This window comes from Lineus longissimus, chromosome 1 (genome assembly GCF_910592395.1).
Source record: "Lineus longissimus chromosome 1, tnLinLong1.2, whole genome shotgun sequence".
Taxonomy (NCBI): Eukaryota; Metazoa; Nemertea; class Pilidiophora; order Heteronemertea; family Lineidae; genus Lineus; species Lineus longissimus.
The window spans coordinates 27,392,147-27,412,765 of NC_088308.1; the positions used below are offsets into that span (position 1 = coordinate 27,392,147).

The 20,619-nt window shown below is 42.0% G+C and overlaps 1 protein-coding gene across 1 annotated transcript; it reads right to left on the minus strand.

Annotated features, from left to right (window-relative positions):
- Positions 1-1,474: 1,474 nt before the first annotated feature.
- Positions 1,475-16,920, minus strand: LOC135495268 (thioredoxin domain-containing protein 11-like). The gene is made up of 14 exons (XM_064783734.1): positions 16,789-16,920; positions 15,931-16,153; positions 15,133-15,253; positions 14,722-14,828; positions 14,497-14,590; positions 14,184-14,299; positions 13,874-13,942; positions 13,492-13,620; positions 12,399-13,121; positions 12,100-12,148; positions 11,718-11,872; positions 11,420-11,532; positions 10,942-11,022; positions 1,475-4,806 (listed from the first exon to the last, which is right to left on the minus strand). Exons 1-14 carry the CDS (start codon positions 16,914-16,916, stop codon positions 4,281-4,283), a joined length of 2,634 nt encoding a protein of 877 aa, XP_064639804.1. The 5' UTR covers positions 16,917-16,920; the 3' UTR covers positions 1,475-4,280.
- Positions 16,921-20,619: the final 3,699 nt, after the last annotated feature.

Genomic DNA, 20,619 nt, shown 5'->3' on the forward strand with positions numbered 1-20,619 from the left:
TTTCTACATTGTATGTCACTTCACCTCAGAACTATCGAGAACCTTAGCCATGGCCCAGACTCTTGTGCCGCGTTGTCCATCCATCGAAAATCATCGAAGTCTATGATGACTGAAAACGAGACACTGAAGGTATTGACATGAAATAAGAAAAACACTACCGTATTTTTATTGCATAATCGCATTCTCTTAGCAAAGATTTATGAATTTTTTTAACCTAATATTTATGGAATTGATTTGAATCAAACGAGCATGTTTAGGAATTTGTCTTAATTTGTCTTGCCCGAGGTGTTGGTTTCGCATATCAACAAATGCATGGTGATTCATTTCGCGTTCCCTAACCATAAAATTAGTTTACCGTTATGGAAATTGATGGCATTTCAATTGTAGAGGTGTCTTATTATGGTCTAATTTGCATGCTGCACAAACTTCGTCTATCAAATCATCCAGATTACTGTAATCAATGAGATAAGACACCACGATTTGATTGTGATTCATTCTATGGGACACCTATTGCATACTGAAGTAACCAAGTAAAGCAATTTCATGAATTTGCAACTTGATGCCCATATTTCAGACTTGTTTCAACTTTAAATCAGCGGCAATAAAATACAGCCCCTAACGTCGTAGAACCAACGACTAATCCCATCATTTTGGTCCGGCTTTAGTTGAAAAACGACCGCCTCCGACATTTCAATCCCCGTCCTCGCACCTCACAGATCTCCCTCAAGAGAAAGCGACCCAATGCAAAGAAACAAACAGACGGATTTCCGTTTCGCTTCATTTGCCAGATACAGATTGGTTTCGAGCGTGTGAGCGAATAATGCCCCGCCAGTGACTAATTGATTCGGGGCAAACTGTCACAGCGGCAGTTTCCAAACGGAAGAAGTGGAGTCAAGAGCCCGCAAATTGAGTACCAGCTCTTGCGGATCGATGTGGGCGGATATTCCACAATCGCTTTGCTTTACAATGTTACTTAGGGAGTCCGTTCAAGTCGCATGTCATCAATAACGGGCCACACCGCAGTAATCCAACACACTTTACGGATGATCAACTGATTGATTCGCATCGATCCAGAACGACCGGGGACCTGTTTGAAGCGCTGGGAGATTTCTCCAGCTTCGGTTGGAATCAAGTGTACTAAAGGCTCACAGAGGGATCGTGTCTACAATTTTTGTCAAGGGGATGGAGGAGGGGTTCGTTTTGCGAGCTGAGGAGGCGGAAGGGCGCGTGTATGGAGAAGGCAGAATTTAGAGACGTGTGGTTGTCAATGTTTGCTATTCTAGAATAGTAGATGTTGCTTTATCCATTTGGGTTCCCTTCCACTTACTCATCTTGCAAACAGAATGCGCTGTATTACAAGAAAGGTCCAGCATTGAGTTGTTTCCTCAAAGAATTATTTAAACTACAAAACATCTCGATAAATAGACTTCATTTATTAATGCTTCATCATTATCCATCAGATAAAAAGGTTTCCTTCTCATTCAATACTGTAGCACAACCAATCAGAAATGACAAGCTCAAAATGATTTACACAAATAACATAGATAAGATTCTCAATGGAAAAAACACATTTTCACTCAAGTCAAAATGTGGTGAACGTCAGATTCTGAAAAAGGACGCTCCACTCACAGAACTGGTGCATGACTGAGAGACCTTTCTCTACAGATTATCCTCCGTTTTGGAGGCAAGTTCATGTTCCAACACAAGATTACAAGCCATTTCTTCTACTTTTCTCTTGATGTCCAACACAAATAGAAAACACCTGCTAAAGGCAGATGAGTCAGAGAAAAACTTCAGCCACCATCATCAGTGTGGGCGGCCATGTTCATTCATCCAGCCATTCTCACCCTTACGAGGACATTAACGTCCTTGTCAAATGCAGATCACCATCAAGACACTTCATCTCGTCGGAACTTGTTCTTCCCTTTTTGGTGTCCCTGACCTCTTCTTCCTCTTCCTCTACTCATCGTAGACGGCACAACTTTTTTTAAACAGAAGGTCAATGCAATTGCATTCTAAGGATCAAGGATATGGTTTTGAGTGACCTAGCCTGACCTCTTCTTCCTCTTCCTCTACTCATCGTAGACGGCACAACTTCTTTTATACAGAAGGTCAATGCAATTGCATTCTAAGGATCAAGGATATGATTTTGAGTGACCTAGCCATGGTTTGATGGAGGTCAACAGAATGCATGTGAAACTCATTCAATCCTACTTCTACAAATGCAACATTTTCATAAATAATACTTTATTGGTTTCCGCTTTACTAACAAAATAAATACGATTTTAAGCTTACATTCAGATCAAATATTGATTATTTAAACAAAACAAGGCGTGCTGACCAAAGAAATACAGGAATACAAATAAATCAAATGCCCAGCTCATACCAAAGACCATTACAGTAATTTACGACTAGACATGTTCAAAACTAGTTGATCTCGTTCAAACCTACATTCATCAGATGCAGCAATAGGATGTGCAAACTAGATTGTAATGGATTCACTCTCGATATAAAAATGTTATAGCACGACTGGGATGTACCATTACCATTAGGCCAGACCAATAGTTTCTTTAGATTAACAATAAGCAGGCAAATAATTCAATGAAACAGCAAGAATCACTTGATAGTTTTGCCTGCACTTTTGTTCATTAAAACAAGTCACCAGGCATGGAAAAACCATGAAGTGTGTCGCAAACTATTCGGAGGAAAACAACATTTTGCTGTTGTCAGGATCCGTCCCAATGGGTTAATCGACAGGTAGGACATAACCTGGTGATCCTGAAAAAGAGCGGCCATTTCTAGCTAATCTGTCATACTTACGAAATCCCATTTACACCCGACACCACAGTGCACTGTCTCATTTATTATTTACCTTCAGTCGTCAGCTCCTGTTGCCAAGTACCTATTATCCTATGCCCGGGCCCATTACAACTACTACAGTGCTCGAACATGACACAAATGACTTTTATAACTCATGTCATATATCTCCATCTGATAAATAAAGCACTTCCCTATCACGTGGAAGACAAAATACCAGATCCATCATGAAGACAACTGGGCCGACAATGCATTGGATGTCACACCTTGAAATGTTGTTCACTGTGCAATGGGTGATATGAATAAAGACTAGTAAATGCTTTTATCTAAAACTCCATGTACATTTACACTTGGCCTTTCTGTAAAAATTGAAGTAAAAGCATTTGCTAGCCTTTATTCATATCACCCAATGTATATCTTCAGATTATGACTAATATAGTAAACAAGAAATATTGGAAACATCGGGGACAAGGGGTATTGGAGCAAAATGGCAAATCTTTAGTGTAGCCTTCAATACCTGTTGCCAAAACTGGTTATACCAAACTTTGTCTAAACAACAGGCTTTAATAATTCACTCTATATGTTGTTCACGGACACACATTAGAGGTGTTGTTACATGTATATAAAAAACAATATGAGCAGAGACCCAATAATCTATGCCTATCTGGTCTGACCGATGGACATCAAGGACAATGGCGTCACTAGTATTTCCACCAATTGCTTCCGGCCCTAAAGATGTTATCAAGTATTTATTACAGCAGAAGAGAGGGAAATAATCAAAGGGACATTCATCAACAGCAAATGGGATAGGAAAGTGACAGGTTTTTGCAAACGAGACATCAGAGATTCACCAGTGTCACTGAGGATCTACTATATCTTGTACTCCGTGCCAAGCATTGATAGAAAACCATTCTAAGCACCATCGTAATTGTGTCGTAAGTAATGAGTAGAAAAGTCACTTTAGAGGAACAAGTAGATATCTGTGCATTTGATGAAGCATGTACCTTTTAAAAGGCACCAACTTGTGCGACTTTATTGAAAGTATCTCTCAATGGTATGATTCCCGAATGCCAGACACTGAAACAATGATCAAGAGAGGCTAAACTTTCCATTTATTTCTCACCCTTCACTGGAGAATTCGCCCCAAAACTGCATAACTTGTCAGAGTGCACACATCTGTATTGATTTTGTTATAAGTGTATTAGTACAAGTGAGTGAGAATCATGGTAATCTGCACACCAATGTCCATTATTGATGTTACAAAATCCCACTAGGCTGACAATCATGAATAGGAAATATGAACTGATGCATAGGAATTCTATTGGAAATGTGCTTGGATTGCATAACATCAATACATGTCTGAGTTCACTCATGATTTGAAGTATAACGAATTCCATTTGCATTTTGCATTGAAGTTTGTACAAGCAATTGTACAAATACAGTAATTGACTAGAAATCAACTTCTATAACTCATCTCTAACAGACTTCTTTGGCTTGACCTCAAAACTTTTTAAATCGCTCGCTTCTGTCAAATCGGCAGCATATTTTCTCATTACTTTCACAAGTTTATGCTGCTCAATAAAACTACCATCAGTCTCCAATAAAACTTGGCGTAACTTTTTCGCTGCATTCAACTCGGCTGTCTTCCTGACAAACCGCCGCTGTAACAGTAATAAGTATTTGTGTAACGCTTTCTGTCTGTTGGTAAACACTTCATCCTCCTGGCTTTCACTCAACGTAAAATAAGCTGACTCCGTTGTGAGAATGTGTCTGATCTTTCGTCTCCGCTTGGAGACATAACTGATCTCTTCAGTCAGATCCTTCAATCTGGTTGCGGTCAAGTGCAAATTGCTCTCAATACAACTTCTCCCACATATACTGAACGCCGTGTGGATTTTTAACTTCTTTGTTGCATAATGGAGTACAAATTGGATGAGGTTTGGAAGCGTCTTGGGGAGATGGCTAGGAAATGTTGCACTCTCAGCTTTCCTGTAAGTAGAAAGACCAAACATGAAACAGTAACAGAACAGAATATTGTAAATATTGGGAAAGCCTTCACATATTTATTCACAAATTGCAAAGCCATTGGTACTGAAAAGGAAAATGCCTCTACTGGGTCCATTTCATTCGACTACAAATCAAGGCCATTTCTGAAAAAGTAGCATATTGATTAGAATTGACCAACAGATAATCTGTTCAGATTACAATCCAACCTGGTGACAAAGGCACGACATGACATGAAATTCATTTTTAAACCTTTCTTTCCAAATCTCTCTGCACCGGCTACAAATGATCATGATTGAGAGTCAGAAGGCAAGATTCCTTTCACAACTTCAAATTATTCATGAAAGAGAACATTGAAATATAGAGCAAATTCCATTTGATTTGGCAACCTCATCATGGTTGATTTAGGGGTTAGAAACTTGCAATCCCAAGGGGTTCTGGACGACTTGCTTGCATGATGAAATCAAATAAAACCACTCATGGTGATTGTGCCAAGACACGCAAATATTCTAATGAAAAATGGTGTGATATGGTTTCAAGAGTTCAAAGCAGTTGAATATTTTGAACATTCTCAGGAGTGGAAGTTTAATGAGCTGTATTAGGATGTCAGTTTTTAAAAGAAACTAATAAGTTATTGAAACAAAAACGTAGAATAAACAATCCATGGTTGTTACAGAGAGCGTTAAATAATTACAAGGTAGACTCTCTTTGACAGCCTATTTGGCCAAGGCAATGACTAACAATTTAGTTTTTATGATCAATGGCAAATTTCGCCATCTCAGAATTCATGGATGTAGAGCCGTCCAACTTTGTATTTTTTCCCTGGCCACTGCATGCAGTTACAATGAAATGAAATATCGAGCATTAGCAGGCTAAGCTAAATGATAAATTTCCTAAAATAATCAACCGCCCAATTGCAAGACCATAATAATGACAAATGACCAATAGATGGGGCACAATCAGAATGCAAGTATCCAACAATTTTCTAATGGAGCAAATTCTAAAGCCTGGCCATTTGTCACTCGCCATCTAACGTTGTTTTAGTTAGCATTATTGATTGTTCAATGGAAATCAGGGGGCAAGAATCCTTGTGGTCAGTGATCATAAAGATCAAGAAAGTAACTCCTACCGCCTGCTTGTAGATCTTGATGAGCCATGAAAGGTAGCGTTGGACAGCCAGGACATCAGATACCAAATTAGCCACATAACTGAACGTAACAACATCAGCAGACGTATCTTTGATCTTGCAATCTGACCAAGACCACATTTGCCCAATAACAATGTTAAGATATAAGAATCTCTGATCTAGCTGTTTGGAAATACCACCAATTGACCAATCAGTTGGCACCAGACGCTCAGCCAAAGTGACAATGACTTGTGTATAAGTTACACCAAGGCATGAAAAGTACATGATGGATTACTGTGTTTTTGTAAGGGGAGCACCACACTACTTCAGCCAGGGGAAAGAGTAATTATCTGGAATGGAAAGGCCATGGGTTATTTGCAACGGGCGAGGGATTCCAAAGAAATCTATCTTTTACTAATCATGCATTTGGAGCAACGGGATGATCAATTTCCTAATTGTGCCATTTGGTTCAACGTCCTGACATATTAATGACGACCACAGTCAATACTAGTCATTCTTCACTAACCTAACTGAACCTCATAGCAAATATTATATTCTGTTTTGCTCCTGTGACTGTCAAGACTGGCATATCCAACCTAAAAAGCCTGAAACTACTACCGCGGTATTCGCTAAGAGATAACACCAATAGCATAACGCAGTCCCTGCATGATGTCAATATAACCACCACTGATGATGGAGAGCTTTATGGACACCAAAGAGATACACAGAAAAAAGTCAAGTCATTATTTCTTCCAGATACGTCATGGATGCACAAGTCAGCAGCTGATTCTATATTAAATCCAAACAGACTGCTTGCACAAGTGATGAATAATAAACAGATAATATTGGACAAACATGGATGGATTGAGCAACAAATGAAGTTGGGAAGTCCAGCTGAAGTGATGTGCATAAGAAAAGATGGGCTTCTGCATCGAGTTCATGCACTTGGGGCAAGATAAGGCAGAGTTGCAAAAACTAAATAGGCACTAGTAACATTAATTGATTCCGTGGTGTGGAGCTGGTTGTCTATGGTTCTACATTGAGAAAGAGTAATGCCAGCGATGCTTTATGATTCAAAGTAATACAAAAGCAACTAGATAGAGGTGGGGTTTGCGTCTCAAGGCTTTTCAACAGCACCAAAGTCACCTCAACACTCACGGCTGTTGGAATCTTAGGTGAGAATGTAGTGGAGTGAAAACATGTATCTTCACATATCATGTAGGTCGCAAAAGCTAATGACTGAGTCGACACAAAACTATGCGAAGGTCAACATATGAACAGAACGGATTTCAAATTACTGTCCAGTGGTAACATCAGCCATAAGAGACATTCGACTGGTCAAGAAGTTAACACTGAAAAGTTTTGAGGTCAAAACGAGCACAGTAGTCCAAGTATAAGGAGATGACATGAGCTTCTTGCCAAGACTTTGGTCATTATCACCAAAGATGAACCAGTTTACTTGCCCAAGGGTGTGATTTGGGGGAAGAAAGGCCCAAGCAATAACCGTAAGTTAGAAGTTTGCCGGTGGCCTACTAATTCCACCTGGTAGCTCTCTGTAGTTTGTATCACCCACAGCATGAGCCCCTGATGCTCTATTTAGCCTGTATTGATCGTAAATCACACCCAACAGAATCTGACTCGCATTCGGGAAAGAAAAGTTAGGGTCTTACGGACATTAGCATGACCTATTACGATTGGTTTAACCTTTGAAAGATTGGTGATCTGTCATCTGGATATTTGTGCAATTCTAAAGGGGCAAGTGAGAACAACGCTAATTAAGCTGTCGATGGTGTATTGTGATCAAGCACAGATAGCTGGACTGGACACTGGGGAAATCAAGGGACGACAGGGTGGGGATGAATTGATGTGATCTCATGCCAGCATCGATCATCAGGACACTGAGACAACAGACAACAGACGCAGATAATTTTTTGTAAGAATCTGAGAGTTGCAATTGGGAGAGGCAGGTCTAAAGAAACAATGTAGAAATGTAATCCTTTTGAGGATGATTCAGAAAATAGCCAGAGTCTGTTGAAACAGGAACCAAGGAATGATGTGAGTTGTTCCTGAGGACAGAATGAGAATCTGTCAACCAGTCAAGAGTTAACAGGAAGTTTAGTTTAAAATGGCAGGGGGAGACCAAGCACTTAGGGCAGAACTTCTCATTTGCTTTCACAGGGCAAGATTTTTCAAATTCATTATCAAAATCTGATTGTGGGGGGTACAGAGCAACACGATGCAATGCCAATAAGTGCATTACGGCGTGTTTACTGACGCACGTGATAACAAGAAAAAAAGGTGTTAAACTGACATATAGTTTGTGCAGAAGAGCAAATTTAAAGCCATTCAAGTGAAGAAGATTCAAACATAAAAGGCATCATGAATGAAAGAAGCATAGTATCACCCCATACCTGCAACTAAGAAACTTCTCCAGCACATGATTGTGTTTCATGCAAGACCTAATCGAAAAGAACAAACAGAAAAAAGTAAGGGTTAATCATACAGACAACAACAAAAAGGCCGTGGTCCTGCATGCATCTTTTGTAAATTATACATTTGAAATAAAAACAGTTTTTACCAAGCCTTTAAGAACCAGGGAGGCTGGTCACCTATTCACACACTTTAGATTTCTGTCGCCCAGAAGGGACCCCAACTGCTCACTAAACATGAAACTGAACAAAAAACAACAAAACTGGTGTCCTGCGTGGGCAAGCTCTTCATCCATCATCTTTCACTGGGAACCTGATGTACTGAACATCACTTGAACAAACATGATAAGACGCAATGACGAGTTATGTAAACTGGTTTAAATGATGAAAAATCTGATTGGAGCATATCGAACAGTGCTGGAAAGACTTTGGACCTTGTTAAGACATGATTGTCAACATGGCCGGGATGGAGCGATCACCCAGGAGACTTAATCGTGTTGATTTTATTCATATCATTGCTTTAAACATGATGAAGTTGTGGTGGAATGGCAGACTTTTGGTATTTCATGTTATTTTATGGTAGCTTTGGTCAAACTAAGAGTAGGAGACAATGAGTTCCACCCTCTGGCTGTTCAAGACCAGTGATCGCAACTGACAATCTCTCTTGCAAGTGACAGACTGCGATGGTATCTGACATGAAGTAATTGTTTTCAAGGAGGAAGGAACTGTGACCATCTTAGCATGGGCAACAATGGCCACAAGTCCTTTGATAGCACTCAAACCTAATGGAGCATTAAAACACCCAATCACCCGTTTCCTGCTTTAGTATGGAACAAATAGCTTGTTGTCAGAAAAGCCAATTCCCATCCCACAGAAAGTGCACATTGACTTTTTTCTTCAGATAGAGAGTGGATTTCTTTCTACACTGGTCTGGATGCCTCATTTGAACTGGCCAGTAGTTCTTTACTACCTGGACTGGTCGCTAAATGGGCAGAAAATTGCCAATGGAAATTGTCAGAGTGTCATTTTTCAGGAGGCATGCATCCATGTTGGCTGTTGTTTGGAAATTGCGGTGCATTTGCATTGAGTTTGCACATGATGAAGTGAGAAGCTCTACACAGTCAGGAGATGAATGGGACAGAATTCAGACATTTTTATGGAAGAACGGGATAGTGAAGGGGGATGGAGGGGAATGTGTTTGTGTGTAAGGACTTTGAGATGAAATACAGCACAGTACCATCTTCGTGGCAGAAACACTGATTACTATTCATATCACTGACTTCACCCTACATGAATACACAACATGCATTTCTTCAGTTGGATTTCAAGGGATTAACAAGGCAGACAGCCAGAAAACAAATGTACAACCAACAATTTACCAAATCATCTCCTATGTATGCGATGACCTTCGCACAACACAATTACAGTACCCATCATCGTGTTTCTGCCAAGCTTTTTACGAGGCAACTAAATAACAGCAGCCATCTTGTATGCCCGATTGACCAATAATATGGCCGAGGAATGAGAATTTAGGGAGGTGGATAAACATGTCTAGGCAGTAAATGAGTTGGCTGGAAAGACTGTCTTTTGGGATTATTATCAGAGTGTCTAATGGTTTTACCTATTGGACATGGCACTAAAGAGATACTTATTGTGGGGAATGGCTGACATTTAGACAGGACGGATGTTTGCTAACCACTGGGGAGATGGTCATCGGATGTTTGCCCTGATGCCGGCTGGCTGGTCATGTGTTTGAGGTGGTTGCCTTGGCAGAGGCAGATTGTGGTCATCACTTTATAAAACATACAATGCACAGAGCACACCGGTGTGAAAATCATGATAACAAAAATGTTTTTACAGGTTTGTAAAGTAATAGACAAATCAACCACAGTGTCTAATTTCACAGGCAACCGCATGAATTGGTTGAACCTGATGTAGCGTCTTTCAAAATCTAATCTTTTCCTGACGTCAAGTTGGAAAAAATTCTTTAGTGAAACACCTGAATTTTCCTTGTTAGTAAGACAGCAAATGCAATAAATTGTTGACAATTTCATATCCAACCAAGTTTATTGAATAAACAGAGGAATTTATTGCATCATTGATTTTATTTGATCTACGGAGCAGTGGACAATTCAAAAAGCAATCTGCTCGAGACACGATGCCCTCTACACAATTTTGACTTATTGCAGTCGTAACAGTTGTGAGGACAAGATCGGGGAGCTTTATCAGCCAAACCACATGACTGAGAAAGAGAGACATCTCGGTGAAAGCTCCTGAACTAAAGTGATCAGACCATTTTAAGAGATATTGTGAAGGAAGCACAGACCCACCAACCATAGACGGCAGCACATTACCTGTCCTAACATTTACCAGTAGAGTTACTACACTGAGGAAGGGCGTCATCGCCCAGATGATGTAGCTCCGTGGGACAGATGGAAGTAACATTGTTAACATCGAAAAAACACACATGCATTTGACTGGAACAACCAGAGTATAAACATCAAATCTGGAGCAAATCTAACGACTGCTTCTACATGTTAGCATGTACATATACATCATACTGACCTTTTGGCCGGAAAGAAATGAAGCGTTGGATAGGAATCAACTGTGAACTCCCAGGGTAAGTCATTCTCATACCCATTGATTCTGGAAAGATACAAAAGACATGTTAAAGATTGGCTCTTGTCCACCTGTGTGGTTTCTTTCACTTGCCCTGGCATAAAGGTACTGAGGTACAAGGAACGACAGCTTTAAGTATCATAATCATCCCACAGACATTCGATTCCCTGTGGCTTATGTGGAGTCAAGTTTGGTTTTCATTTGTAGAGATTTCATGGATCAGACTATCTGCTTGCCAAGTTGCTGCGGGCCAACTAGGGGATCCCAATGAGACGATCAGTGACTGTTTAGCATATATATGAGAACAAACACTGAACTGGGTCAGTCGATACAAGAATCAATAGCCAAGGATCCAGCAGGTGATACGTTGAGCTTGTGGAAATCCTATGACACACACTGGCGAAATTGTCTGGCCATTCCCTACCTGGCAAATAGAATACTTTTGGCCGACTTGAAATATTTGGCAAGGGAGAGGTAGATGTGAGCAAACCCAGCACAGAATCCGCACCAGGGAGCATAATACAAGAGAAGCACATCCTGTGAAAGGAAAGAAACTGGCATTAGATCGAGGCTTGCCTGCATTTATTTTCATGTCAATAGGAATACAGGGCGATTGTTACGTCATGTGTAAGGCCATTAAATACAGAATGGGGCCAGGATTAACCCTGATAACAAGAACTTGTATCAATTTCAAAGCCTGCCTCCTAAAGCTATAGCTCTACCTTGTCATTATCCATGACGATCTTCTGGAATGTTGCCGAGGTCACTTCTAAGATGCATATAAGGTTATCACCATGGTTACAATCACTTGTCTCTGGTTTACTCGAGCGTAACTGACGTGGCAGAGCACCATGGGTAAAATTGACAATGAAACTACCTGAAGTGAGAGAAATTAGTCTAGATTAGTGTAAACGAGAGATGTCACATTGGACGAACTTCCAAGACCAATTTCAGTCAAATGTCCAGTTTGAGTTATTTCATGCCAGCAGAGAGGAACTTCATGTAGAACAGTCTGATGTAGAATCTTCTAAAGCCTTGTTCTGAATATTATTGCCAAGGGGAACTTAAAAGAGATCCATTGACGAAACTAAAGATAAAACTCACCAATATTTTCTCTAGTTATTCTTTCTTCTAAAACATGTTGCACCTCGTTCTGGAAGAGAAACGGACATAGCCAAGTTATCATCACCAAAAAGTGTAGATCAGAGATGAATTATTGGACTCACAAGCGTGTCAGGGTTTGAGATGATGGACACATTAGTAAGCTTGAACGAGTGCCGATAAAAGATGCTCTCCAGGATAAAGTCAGATCCAGAACACGAATGACAAGTTCTTACAAAAGAATGAGCAAGCAATATCTGCAATATTGATTATACATTGTAATACAAGTACTATATACTCACTTTTCTATCTATAAGTACTAGGCCAGGACTAGATTTGTCAGGCAGAACAACATTCAGCCGCTCAGGAAAACTTTTATAAAACATTGTATCCATTGCATAGAAGTTCACTGATTTATTCGTACGGCAACCTAAACCGGTGAAATTCTCTGCCAGTTTTACGACTGTGCCATCAGTGAGGGTGACGGCAGGTAGATATCCCCGCAGTTTGGCGAGGGAATATCGACGGCAATGTCTCTGGCGGTAACGGTACTGCAATTCCAGAATTTGTGGGTCAGGTTTTCTTGTGTTAGGTTCATCTGAAGACGTCTGCCCAGATTGTTTATCACAGCACATGGAGGCGTAGTCATAAGGGCTATAATATAAACGTATCTCTTGACACATTCGAAGACAGTTTATACCATTGTTGAGAAAGTTCAGGTAAAGTTTTGAGGTATTGCAAATGTTCGAGTAGAAATAGATTTTACATATATTGCACCGTTCTGTGGCGCCTCGAGGTCGAGGTAACGATATGCAACAGTGCTGATGAAATGGAACTGTAACTGGCAATTGTACGAGCCGCTCTTGTTGTTTTGTATCCTTCTGATTGGAAGTCTTGCATGATTGGATTGTAAGCATGTGTTTCAGCAGCATCTCTCTGTGAATGATTGTTGCCCTGTTGATAATAACTTTCCCTCGCAGCGATGTGGGATCACAGTTGGAATAGTCTATGGCTAGTTCCCTGAACTGAAAGAGAGTAACAACACAACAGAAATGAGTCAGCCGAGGTGGACAGCAATTGAAGATTGACACAAATATAGACAGTAGAGAATGTCAGACGAGGTGAACCTGAGGGATATTGTTTGGCTGGTTAATTCCATTTTGAACACAGCAGGCTGCACGACTGTCTTTGTGACAGATATGGGGATGTTCTTGGAAGCACTTCAACAGAAACTTGAGCCAGGAAGAGGCCTATGCCAGACAGAAGGTGAAGGCAATCAGCAGACAACCTATGCCCAAGCTGATGCTCAAAAGTATGGTGAGAATGACCAAACTAATGTTGCACCGAATAGGTGATCAATTCAATGAATGTGATCGGAATTATGCCTAGTCTTACCAAGTTGAATAATGGATTGACATGGAAAGGGCTGTGCGGTAGATACATGATGAGTGTCGGCCCCTTGTTGATCTGCTTGGAGAGGGACAGACTCTTACTACCGGCAGGAGATAACCACGTCACTGCAGGCTGGAAAAGACAGGCAGACAATCATCAATCTCATTATTGGAGTATTCTACTTCTACTGATTTCCACTAACACTCAAAGTGTACTCATAATGTATTTGCCTTTGCAAAGTTGAGCATTCAAGGTGAATCATAAACGTTGGTCAAAAAGAGTATCAATACTCTAAAGGTGTACTGAATGGCAAGTCTGTACGACCATAGAGCAAACAAACCACAAAACAGTCCCATCACTGGTAGTCTACTGACTGTCAACTGACCTGAGTATAATGAACTTGGACCCACTTGACTATATTCTTTGAAGTAAAGGAGCTACTAGATGAGAAAGTCTGAAAAGATGAAACATTCCTATCAGTTTTATATTTAGCCACACTCCGAAACAGCCCCCCATTTTTCAAAATATCTCAATTGTTGATAAATTTGCAACCTGGCTTACCAGTGATTCTAGTTAAACAGTGTGTAGCCTCAGTTTGCACGAGAATCTGATCTACAATCAACTAAGGTTCAGCTAGCACAACATGAAGGTCATGATGGATAAAATAGCCACTTGAAATGAAAGCTAGTACTTACAAGATATGAACTATTCAGCAGCCTATACATAGAAACGGCAGGACCAGACTTCAGATGGTACTCCGACGCCACCTTTTCCGAACTTATCACACCAAATTTTGGTCCTTGGATAGGATCTGAAATGGACCAAAAGCCAATAATTATACAAAACTACACAAGCCCCTCTCAAGAAGATCTCTTGAATCTCAATTGCAACACTCAAATTGTCTCATTATCATATTCAAGCTTGAAAGTAAGTAAAACTCCCGATTTAAAGCCTTATTCTTGTCTCTGTTTAAAACCATCCCAGAGTTGTGATGTGAAGATGACTTACACTCCTCCAAGATCCTCAATGCAGCATAATAGAACTGGCTGTAACCAGGTGGTTGAGGCGATGCATAGAAGTCAAAGTAGCCAATCACAGCATTCTGAAAATGACAAAGAAATGACTCAGCTACAGTTGAAATAACACGTACCTAATAATGCCACCATTTCAATTGGGCTTTATCAACAATCTGATGATCATTTTTAAACAATCTCTTGATTGAGCAATACTTACATCATATTGGACGAGAATATCAGACACATTTTTCAAGGAATGCAATGGCATGATGGGGAAGAGGAAATGCCCAAGGAAGTTCACCATATGGTCTGCGGTAAAATGACCTGAAAATTCAAGTCAACAAATGGTTACAACAGTTTCCTGATGTCACAGCATGATTCCTTTACTGTACCGACATCTTCACCGGAAATAATATACCTTAGTAAACATTCCACAACATATTTATGGATCATCATGAGGTTCTCACCTACCCAGGCGATCATACATGTAGACTGAGAAAGGCTCAAGTTGTACTGTACTCTAAGAAGAGGAAGTTTTCAGCTGACTGGTCAATGCTCGAATCAGGATGGTTTATGAAATAAAGCCAGCAGACCATACATTTTCAGACCTCAAACAATGGAAGCTTACCAGTGTACCTGAATCCATCCAGGGTAGTATGATACACATAGAATAATGGAAATGTGATGGGGGCTTGCGTTCTCTTGCATTCACCTTCAGGCCACCAACAGTTCACAGCAGCAAAGGTCACCTGAAATCAATGAACTTTATACTGCCGCGAAGATGACGTCACTGCAGCTGCTGCCCTCTATTTCCCCCATCGCTGAATTACAGGCAATGTCGGACAAACATGCGGTTTCGTAATGGATTCAGGCTTTCTAACTAGGGCAGTTAGATTCAATCTGGCACATGTCCGAGTGTTGGAAATACTACATAATTGTTCTGAATATTTCTCTCTCTGACTCTATGGTATCATTCATGCTAAAAACAATGCAGGGTCAAAGATAATTGACTTTGAAATAAGCTCAAATGCGTAGAAATAAGTGTCGATGTCCGACTGTCACGTGACTAAAACGTCATCAATATCTTATTCAAATGACCTTGTGAGCTATAAATAGTAACATCACGGAATGCTATCGCCAAGCTTTTGGGTCTTTAGTTTGATTTCAAAAGGTCTACCAGAACATTAACAAGACAACTCAGCTCAATAGTTTGCTACATGGATCAGAGATACTCGAAGCTAATCACAGAGGGCCATGCTTGTAAAGTATTACCAATCAGCATCATTCATCATTTATGAAATCTCAGGATTGCAAATTGGAAATTATGACAAAGGCACCCTCCTTAGGCTCAAAGTGGTCTCACATTTAAAAGGTGGATTCGACCACAAGAGCCCATTGAAAGTTGAACAATCATGATGAATCTCACCTCTTCCTGCATAAAAACAGCAGCTTTATGGAATTCCCAGCGGACCTCCATACACTTGGAGCACCAGGGTGCATAATACATGACAAAGATGATTTCATCTTTGGTGAGGCAATCTCGAAGTCTTTCAAGGTCTCCATACTGGTCTTCAACAACTGGAGACTGGGAGGGAAAGAAGGGGCTTGGCAATGGCTGCTTCCTGAAACGGTCCTTATCATGGATGATGCTGAAAGTGCAAATCAGAGACATTCTGGAAAACAGTGCAGTACCAGCAAATACGATATGCTATGTAGGAAGGCCTATATAGATTTGTTCAGAACACTAGAACATCAGTGCTGAACTAAATGATCAGAATCTACAACACCCAAACTGAACAATACGTCTTTATGCCTATGGTCAAAGATGCCGGACAATGGCCCTACACTACAGACCCATTGTTCAGAGCATGATCATCCGAGGGGCCAATCACACACTGTTGTCAACACTAGGCCTACACTGTGTTCACATCGATTCGATTCGAGGAAGGCTAATGACAATGTCATAATGATGGCGGTAGCGACTAAACTAGCGTCTACTCTTCTCCTGAAGTGAAGTAAAAGGTGTTTACCCTACTGACAGTCAGTCAACACCAAGTAGCAGCAGCTGTAGTTACGCTAGTGGCAACCTATCATTAATTTAGTGGTCAAACTTGATGCAAGTGAAAAGCTAGACACACAAACATGAAATGTTTACAAAAAGTGCGTTACATTTTGTAAAGGCTACATTTCTGTACTTCCCTGTACATTCTGTCAGACGATCAACACTCCTTACATTTTTGTCCAGAACAAACATACAGAACACAAGATTACTAATATTAAGTACCTATTAGAATGCTTATTGATCATAAATATCAAAAATGATACAAAAAGTATCATTATTTCTGGGCGTCGCGCCATAATCAGTAGAAAATGCGAGTTGTTGGGGGCTCGTTCTGAAGCAGCCGCCGCCATTGGCTTTCGTCCACGTCGGTTATCGGTAATTCTCGCGACTGACGAGACTCCTCACGACTGATGGCCTATGAACGGCAACGTCGGGGCATGCCCATACATGGGGACCTGAGTTAGACCTGGAAGTTTTCCATTCCCAGGAGTCGCAGAACCTTTAACCCCAGCAGGAAAACCTTCAAAATGTGAGATTGCGATGGTCCAAGAAACTTGTGGTCAAAAAGTTTAAAATTTCCCATGGTTTACATTTTGGACATTTTGATATTTTCTTGTAATAATACCTCTTCTATGGTATGATATTAAGAAGTATATCGGAAAAGATGTCATAGAAGTTATATCTGTGAAGTTTCGTCGGGGGTACTTCTCCTTGCTCGGCATTAACTCACGCTAACATATCTTCATGTCTATAAAACTCCTTTATTCCTTCGACACAGAATCCCCACATCTCATCTTAAACCATGCCGTCTTCCCCCTCTCCACTCCTACGGTGTCTCATCATGGTCCCGTCACCCGGCAGCCTCCGAAGAGACTGGTGGCGCCATCTGGCCTAAGGCCAACACACCAAGAGCTACCAGATCACCACACCATCCCCACCAAAATTGGTCGAGCCTCAGGATCGAACACTACATAGCACGGTACACAGGCAGTTACAAAACGAAATACACGGTTGTCATACAAAACAAAATACATGGTTATCAAATTTCGATACAAAAATAATAAATGATTAAATGCACTTCCGGCACGCCCTCAGCAGTCAGAATCAAGAACTGAGTATGAAAACTGCCAAAATCAGCAGTCCTTTACAGTAAACTCCAGTCTCATAATATTTCACTGTACAAGTCTTTCACGTGTCCATTAGCTATGTCTCTAGTGTGACACTTCAGAATAAACAAAACATGATAAATACACAAATATCCAAAAATAAATCCGAGTTGAGAACGTCCTTCTAAACACGGTAATTGCACAAGGAAGAATATAAAACAACACTTGGGCTGGGGTCCATATGGGTCAGAGCGATCCCACCACCAATCCTTTGCAGAGCGCTAGGAAAGGGGTCCCCACTTTAATCCTGCCGGCGGATGTACTCGATCAAAAAGAGTCCAACCTCCCTCATCCCCTCCCAGCTGTAGGAGAAGAGTCAGATTCCTACAGATCCTGCCCTGAAATTATCTTAAAGTAATGAGCAGAAAGTTTGATTATGTAGGTCGACTTCCACGGAGTTCCCGCCCTTTCTTCAACCACAGGGCCTTCCTTCTGGCAATGCGATCCTGCTGGGCCAGATGGTTGACGCAACAACCAATGGACAATCTGTAGCGAGCTGGTTTTCTTAGATCGTCCCTAGGACGAAACTTGCGGCTGGGTGGTGGATCAGTTGTCACGCTTGGCGCAGAATCAGAGCTACTCTCAAGGTTACCTAGAACAGTGACCACCTCTGGTGTGCAGAGCGCTGCACCGGAGGCATTCTCGGAGTCGGAATGGCTGTCATGGTTACCTAGAGCAGTGACCACCTCTGGTGTGCAGAGCGCTGCACCAGAGGCACCAGATACAGGGGAAGTTGGTACTGAGTCAAAAACTGGCTGCAGAAGAGTTTCTCTAGTTTGTCCTGCTTTTGGGCTAGTCCCGGTGTTGCTATCTTGTTCAGCCTGTGGGTCCTCAGCACGAGAGTGAAAAACCTTGAGGTTATTGAGGTGTACTACCTTAGGACGCCGGTTACGTCCATTCACTCGTCTTATCCTGTAATTCACCTCAGATATTTTTTTCAGTACCTCAAAAGGTCCCTCCCAGCGTCTGTGGAACTTTGACACTTCCTCTGGCTTCACATGATGGTTACGTAGCAACACCATATCACCCGCACCAAAAGATGTCATCTTAGTCTTCAAGTCATAGTGTGTCCTTTGCCTTCTCTGGGCCAACTTCAAATTCTCTCGAGCTCTCCTGTGGGCAGAGTCAATTCGGTCACGGAGTTTCGCGACATGAGCCGTTGTCTCGATGGAGGGTGTCTCTGGAGCACCAATTACCAGATCCAACGGAACTGTCATCTCCTCCCCAAATGTCATGCAGTATGGAGTCTCTTGAGTGGATGCTTGGATGCTGCTTCGGAAAGCCATAAGCGATGCTGGAAGGTGTTCATCCCAGTCCAATCCCTCTTGGTCAACCATGGTCATCAGCATATCCTTTAGTGTGCCATTGAAGTTTTCCACCTGCCCGTTGCACTGGGGGTGGTATGCTGTGGTACGGCTCTTGTGGACATTCAGCAGCTGGCACATTTCAGCAAACACCGTGGACTCAAAGTTCCTCCCTTGATCACTGTGGAGGTTCTCTGGTGCGCCGAATCGACAAACATAGTCGTTCACCAGAACCTTAGCACAGGTGGTGGCCTTCTGATTTCTCAGAGCCCAGGCTTCTGGCCATTTTGAAAATGCATCCTGTGCCACCAAGATGTAGCGATGGCCTCTCCTGGAAGGTGGATTGATCGGCCCAACGATGTCTATATGCAACCGCTGGTTGCGGCGGCCTGCAGGGATGCTCTTAAGGGGTGCCTTGTTACGCTTACCTCCCTTGCATTTTTGGCAGATTTCACAAGTTCTGACAAAGTCGACCACATTCCTTTTTAAGCCAGGGCGCCAGCAACGCTGTTTTGCCTTCCCAAGGGTCTTGGCCACTCCTAGATGGGCACCAGCAAAACCACTATGGATCTCCTCCAGCACTGGGTTAACAAAAGATGAGGGCAGTACTAGGCGAAGCCTGTCATTATCTGGAGCCCTGCAGTACAGAATGCCATCCTGGATCACCAGATTGGGGTGCTGGGCCCATACAGCCCTCTCCGTCCTACTGCATCCCATCATTACTTCTTCCAGTGGCTTGTCAGTTGTTTCCGACACGTGGAGGTACACTGACCTCAAATCAGGGTCATCCTTTTGCGCTTGCTGGATTTCTTCCCGGTTCCACATGAATTCGGGTGTCTTCAGACCGGTGGCTTTCCTTGGCGACTGGATTGCACTCACCTGTAAGGTTTGAGATTTGGCCTCCGTGGGACCACACGTAGGGCAGTCCCCATGTCGACGCATCCTTTTGGGTCGCCTTGACAGAGCGTCTGCGTTCCCATGCTTTGTACCAGAGCGGTGTTCTATTTCATAATCAAATTCGGCCAACCTCTCTAACCAGCGAGCAACCTGACCGGACGGCTCCTTGAAATTTAACAGCCATTTGACAGCCATATTGTCAGTCCTCACTCGAAAGCGTTTCCCCAGCAAATAGTACCTGAAGTGCTCCGCAAATGTTACTAGTGCCAGCATTTCTCTACGCGTGGTGCAATAATTGGTTTCCCCACCTTGAAACACCTTGCTTCCGTAAGCAATCACCTTCTCTGATCCGTCTTGCTGTTTCTGTGACAAGACTCCACCCATTGCCCGGTCGCTGGCGTCTGTGTCTAAGACAAACTCCCCTGCCTCTGGACTGAAGTCTGGGTAAGCTAATACCGGGGAAGAGATCAACTTTTCCTTTAATGTCCTGAAAGCAATCTCACATTTCTCGGACCACACGAATGGCACCTCCTTCCTTGTCAGGTTGTGAAGAGGCGCCGCTATGTGGGCAAACTCTGGCACAAACTGTTGGTAATAAGTGGCAAGTCCCATGAACGAACGAACCTCCGACACATTCGCTGGGGTAGGCCATTCAGCTACTTTGGCAATCTTGTCTTCATCGGTGC

What these genes read in the sequence shown, in the direction of transcription:
- LOC135495268 (XM_064783734.1), bottom strand. Translation starts at nt 16,916, where the DNA reads ATGGCGGCGGCTGCTTCAGAACGAGCCCCCAACAACTCGCATTTTCTA. An exon ending in GGATGGATTCAGGTACACTG is followed by an intron (nt 14,829 to 15,132) that starts GTAAGCTTCCAT and finishes TTGAATTTTCAG; the next exon opens with GTCATTTTACCGCAGACCAT. An exon ending in TGCTGAATAGTTCATATCTT is followed by an intron (nt 13,943 to 14,183) that starts GTAAGTACTAGC and finishes TCATCTTTTCAG; the next exon opens with ACTTTCTCATCTAGTAGCTC.